This window comes from Tupaia chinensis, unplaced genomic scaffold (genome assembly GCF_000334495.1).
Source record: "Tupaia chinensis unplaced genomic scaffold, TupChi_1.0 Scaffold144123_1, whole genome shotgun sequence".
Classification (NCBI taxonomy): Eukaryota; Metazoa; Chordata; class Mammalia; order Scandentia; family Tupaiidae; genus Tupaia; species Tupaia belangeri.
This window is the reverse complement of record NW_006203978.1, coordinates 15,876-20,760: the sequence shown is the minus strand read 5'-3', so window position 1 is coordinate 20,760 and position 4,885 is coordinate 15,876. Positions and strand designations below refer to the sequence as shown.

Here is a 4,885-nt window from a genome sequence, read left to right as displayed (position 1 = left end):
CACCAGATCCAGGGCTCTAAACAGTCGGCCATGTGGAAGCCCAGCACCCAAACCACCATGCCACCTGCTAACATGTCAAAGGTTTTCGTAACAAGAAAAATAACCCACTAAGAGTTCAAAACCTTCACAACTTGGATACATACATACCAACAACAGATTATATATATATATTCAAAAGGTTTATGGAAAAGCAATTAAAATACAAGTTTATGTTGGTGCAACATTTTAAAAATGTATGCATAGTTTGTTTCTTTTTGTTTTGTTTTGTTTTGTTTTGTTTTGTTTTTTAAGAGGTTTTTCACTATAGGGCGTGTGCGCTCGCCAGACAGACAGAGACAGAGAGACAGAAAGTGAGAAATCACCCCCCAGAGGGGATGACCACGCCACAATCCCTTCTCCTACATTCTCCTCTCAGGATCTCGGGCACGCGCGCACACACGCCTGGTGTGGGTTTTAAGCCACCGGGTCCGGGACACGAACCGTGGTCGACTACGTGGGAGTCCAGCAACATAGCCATTACGCTAACTGCTGGCTCCCGATAGTTTTTTCATAATATGCATTTTCTATGAACTTTTTAAGGATTTCCCCCTCCCCCATGTGTAAGTGTGTGTGTGTATGTGTGTGTGCACAAACAAAAGAATCACATATCCTTAGAAATGTACCCCCCAAAACTCAAGAGATCTGACAGCTGTTGGGGCATGCATGCTGCAGGTTGTCAGATTCTGGAATGTATGTCCGTACATATGCACATTCTGGAATGTGTATCCATAAAGAGCTCAGACACTAAACATTTCCTAGAACAGGCTTTCACAAATAGATCAGAAAGCTCCAGATTCCGAGAGAATTCCTTCAACACATGTCAAAGGCTTCATAGTCTCATTCATTCACCAGTGAACCCATCAGACATTTCACACCCTCAGGCACCACCCACAAACAGATCAGTTAGGTCACATCCTGGGACATACACCAACAGATCAGAGACTTCACAAGCTGGACATGGAGCCACAAACATCAGAGGCTTGAGGTCATGGGACCTAACACCACCAAGAGCTCATAAACTTCGTACTCTGGACATATAGACCCAACTAGATCAAAGACCACACATCCTAGGGTAAGGACCAGAAAGAGATCAGAGAATGCAAATCCTGGGACGCACATCTTCAAATGGTTATGGACCTCACACAAGGTTCACTTACTAGCAAGTAGATGAGAAAATTCACAACACTAGACCCTCCTACGAGTACATCAGGGAATTCACATCCTAGGAATACACTTACAGACATCAGAGACATCATTAATTGGGAACCAGCAGTTAGCGTAATGGCTATGTCGCTGGACTCCCACGTAGTCGACCGCGGTTCGTGTCCCGGACCCGGTGGCTTAAAAACTCACGCCAGGCACGTGTGCGTGCGTGCCCAAGATCCCGAGAGGAGAATGGAGGAGAAGGGATTGCGGTGTGACCATCTCCCCTGGGGGGTGATTTCTCGCTTTCTGTCTCTATGTCTCTCTCTGTCTGTCTGGCGAGCGCACGCGCCCTACAGTGAAAATCTCTCAAAAAAAAAAAAAAAAAAGAAAGAGACATCATTAATTGACATGTGGTCATAATCAGATCAGAAATTGCAAATACTGCAAATATTTCAGAGCCCTCACTTTATGTGATATGTGGGGAGACGGAGTCAAAAAGTTCATGAAAAATACGTAGTATGGGGGACCAGCAGGTGGTTAAGGTGCTGGACACTCCCACATGGCCAACCACGGTTCGAGTCCCAGACCTGGCGGCTTCCTTTCTCCCTTTCCCCCTCTCAAACTCTGTGTCTCGCTCTGGTCAAATTAAAATAGATGAATGAATAAATAAAATTAAATAAATAATAATTTTTAAAAATACGTAGTATGGTAAAACTATACACAAATTTTAAAACACTTTGCACCAAAGAAAACTCATACTTTATTTCCATTTTTCCATGAACCATTTTGTTTTAATTGGATGAAACAGAGACAGAAAGAGAAATAAGTAAATAAATAAATAAAGTTAAATAAAATAATTATTTTTTTAAAAAAAGAAAGAAAATAAAAGGGGTCAGCAGGCGGCATGATGGTTGGAGGCACTAGACTCCCACATGGTCAGCCACAGTTCAAGTCCTGGACCTGGCCATTTGCTTTCTCACTTTCCCTCTTTCTCTCGCTCTCACTCTGTCCCTCTGGAGACTCTAGGGAAGAATCGTTTCCTTGTCTTTCACAGGTTCTAGAGCTGCCTGCAGCCTTTCATCTCTTTGCTTTTCACCCACCTTCAAAGCCCTCAGCATTTCTTTTATAATTTTTTTTCATCTATCCTTTTTTATTTAACTTTATTTATTATTATTATTTTCCAGTTTGATCAGAGAGATACAGAGAGAGAGAGAGAGAGGGAAAGTGAGAAAGCAAGCCACCAGGTCTGAGACTTGCACTGCAGTTGGATGTGGGAGTCCAATACCTTTTACCACCACACCACCTGCTGGACCCAGCCCTCAGCATTTCATCTTCGAACCTCTCTCTGATCTCTGCCTCTGTCGTCACATCTCTTTGCTGGACACCTTTGGGGGATCTTTACTGGGCTGGCCACAGACATACATACATAAACAGAGATCTCACATCATGGTACATACTTTGTGAACAGCACAATGACTTCACAAGCTGGGGATCACTCCCCACAAACATCTACATTATTATATTACTATAACTGACTGGTTTGTGTCATTATATTGTATTCAGTGACAATAACCAGACAATAACCATCCTATCCCCCTTATTTAAGAGTCTCATGAGAGGCCAGCAGGTGGCATGATGGTTAAGGGCTCTGGACTCCCACATGGCCGACTGCGGTTCGAGTCCTGGACCTGGCAGTTTGCTTTCTCACTTTCCCACTCTCTCTCTCTCTGTGTCACTCTCTGGTCAAAGTAAAAATAAGTAAAGTTAAATTTAAAAATTAAAAATAATCCTTTAAAAAAAAAGAGTCTTGTGATTATACTGAGCCCAACTAGATAATACAAGAAAATTGTCCCATCTCAAGATGCTTAATTTTCTTTTCTTTCCTTTTTCTTTTCTTTTCTCTTTTCCTTCCTTCCTTTCCTCCTTCCTTCCTTCTTCTCTCTCTTTTCTTTTTGTTTTGCCATAGGGCTCATGCACTTTCCGGAGAGAAAGGGAAAGTAAGAAATTACCCCAGGCAAGGTGGCCACACTGCAATCCCTTCTCCATTCTCCTACCGGGACTTTGGGCATGTACACACATACACCTGGTGTGTTTTCCAAGCCACTGTGTGCAGGACTCGAACTGCACAGATTGCCATGTAGGGTCCAGTGCCTTAACCAACACACCACCTATTGGCTCATGTTTTGTCTGTATTTAGACAATATTATAAAGTAGCTTTGCATGGTCAGCCAGTGGTGTGGTAGTTAAAACAGCTGGATGCCACATGACCAACTGCACTGTTGAAGTCCTAGACCTGGGGGCTTGAGGAACATACCAGGGATGTGTGTGTGCATGCCCCAAATCCCAAAAGTACGAGATATGGTGAAGAAGGGATTGCAGTATGACCATTCCCCATGGAGGGTGTGTTTTAGCTCTCTCTTTATCTCTCCTCCCCCTCCCACAAGCATATATACCATCTGACAAAAATTTTTTTAAATAATAAAATAAGGGGCCAGGAGGCAGCATGGGGGTTAAGGGCGCTGGACTCCCACATGGCCAGCCGTGGTTCAAGTCCCAGACCTGGTGGCCTGCTTTCTCACTTGGCCCCTCTCTCTGTCTCTCTCTGATCAAATTGAAATAAATAAATAAATAGGTTTTTTTTTTTTTCAGGCGGCCAGGAAGATGGTGGACATTCAGATTGAATATGCTTAAAAAAAGTAGCCAATCATCTTCCAAAACAAGAAGAGGGTCCTTCTGGGAGAAACTGGCAAGGAGAAGATTCCAAGATACTGCAAGAATATCGGTCTGGGCTTCAAGACTCCCAAAGAGGCCATCGAGGGTACTTACATCAACAAGAAATGCCCCTTCACTGGTAACATGTCCATTGGAGGACAGATCCTGTCTGGTGTGGTGACCAAGATGAAGATGCAGAGAACCATTGTCATCCACCAGGACTACCTCCACTATATCTGCAAGTACAATCACTTCAAGAAGTGCCACAAGAATATGTCTGTGCACCTGTCCCCCTGCTTCAGGGACATCCAGATTGGCGACATCGTCATGGTGGGCAGGTACCAGCCCCTGACCAAGACTGTGTGCTTCAACATGCTGAAGGTCACCAAGGCTGCCAGCACCAAGAAGCAGTTCCAGAAGTTCTGAGCCTGGATGCCTGCCTGCTTCCCAGGAAATAAAGTTATTTTCCCATTTATTTATTTAAATAAATAAATAAACAAACAACTAAATAATAAAATAAGGTAGCTTTGCTTTGCCTCATTTTTTCAAAAAAATATTTATTTATTTAATTCCATTTGTTATTATTATTTTTTAATTTGACCGTACAGAGACAGAGAGAGAGAAGGGGAAAGCGAGAAAGCAAGCCACTAGGTCTGAGACTCAAATCTCAGCCAGCCATGTGGGAATCCAACCCCACTAACCACCATACCACCTGCCGGCCCGTGTTGTCTCATTTTATCATGGCCTCAAACTAACCTTATCTGAGGCTAGACTAGATGCTATGAGACTGTTTACATCCAACAGGAAAATAACACAGCCTAGCTATGCATGCCAGGCCAGCTTCTGGATGTCAGGGGCTGCTCCCTTTCTCTCTTCTTTCCTTCTTTCCCTTTTTCTTTCATGATAAAATATCTGTTACAGGTGGAATTGTCTCTCCAAAATCCGTATGTTGAAGTTTTAACCCCCATTATCTTTGAATGAGACCTTT

The 4,885-nt window shown here is 43.3% G+C and overlaps 1 protein-coding gene across 1 annotated transcript; it reads left to right on the top strand.

Moving 5' to 3' along the window:
* The first annotated feature begins 3,846 nt into the window (after positions 1-3,846).
* On the top strand, positions 3,847-4,323 carry LOC102467881 (40S ribosomal protein S11-like). The gene is given in 1 exon segment (XM_014583168.1): positions 3,847-4,323. A coding segment is annotated over 1 exon segment (477 nt).
* The last annotated feature ends 562 nt before the right edge of the window (positions 4,324-4,885 follow it).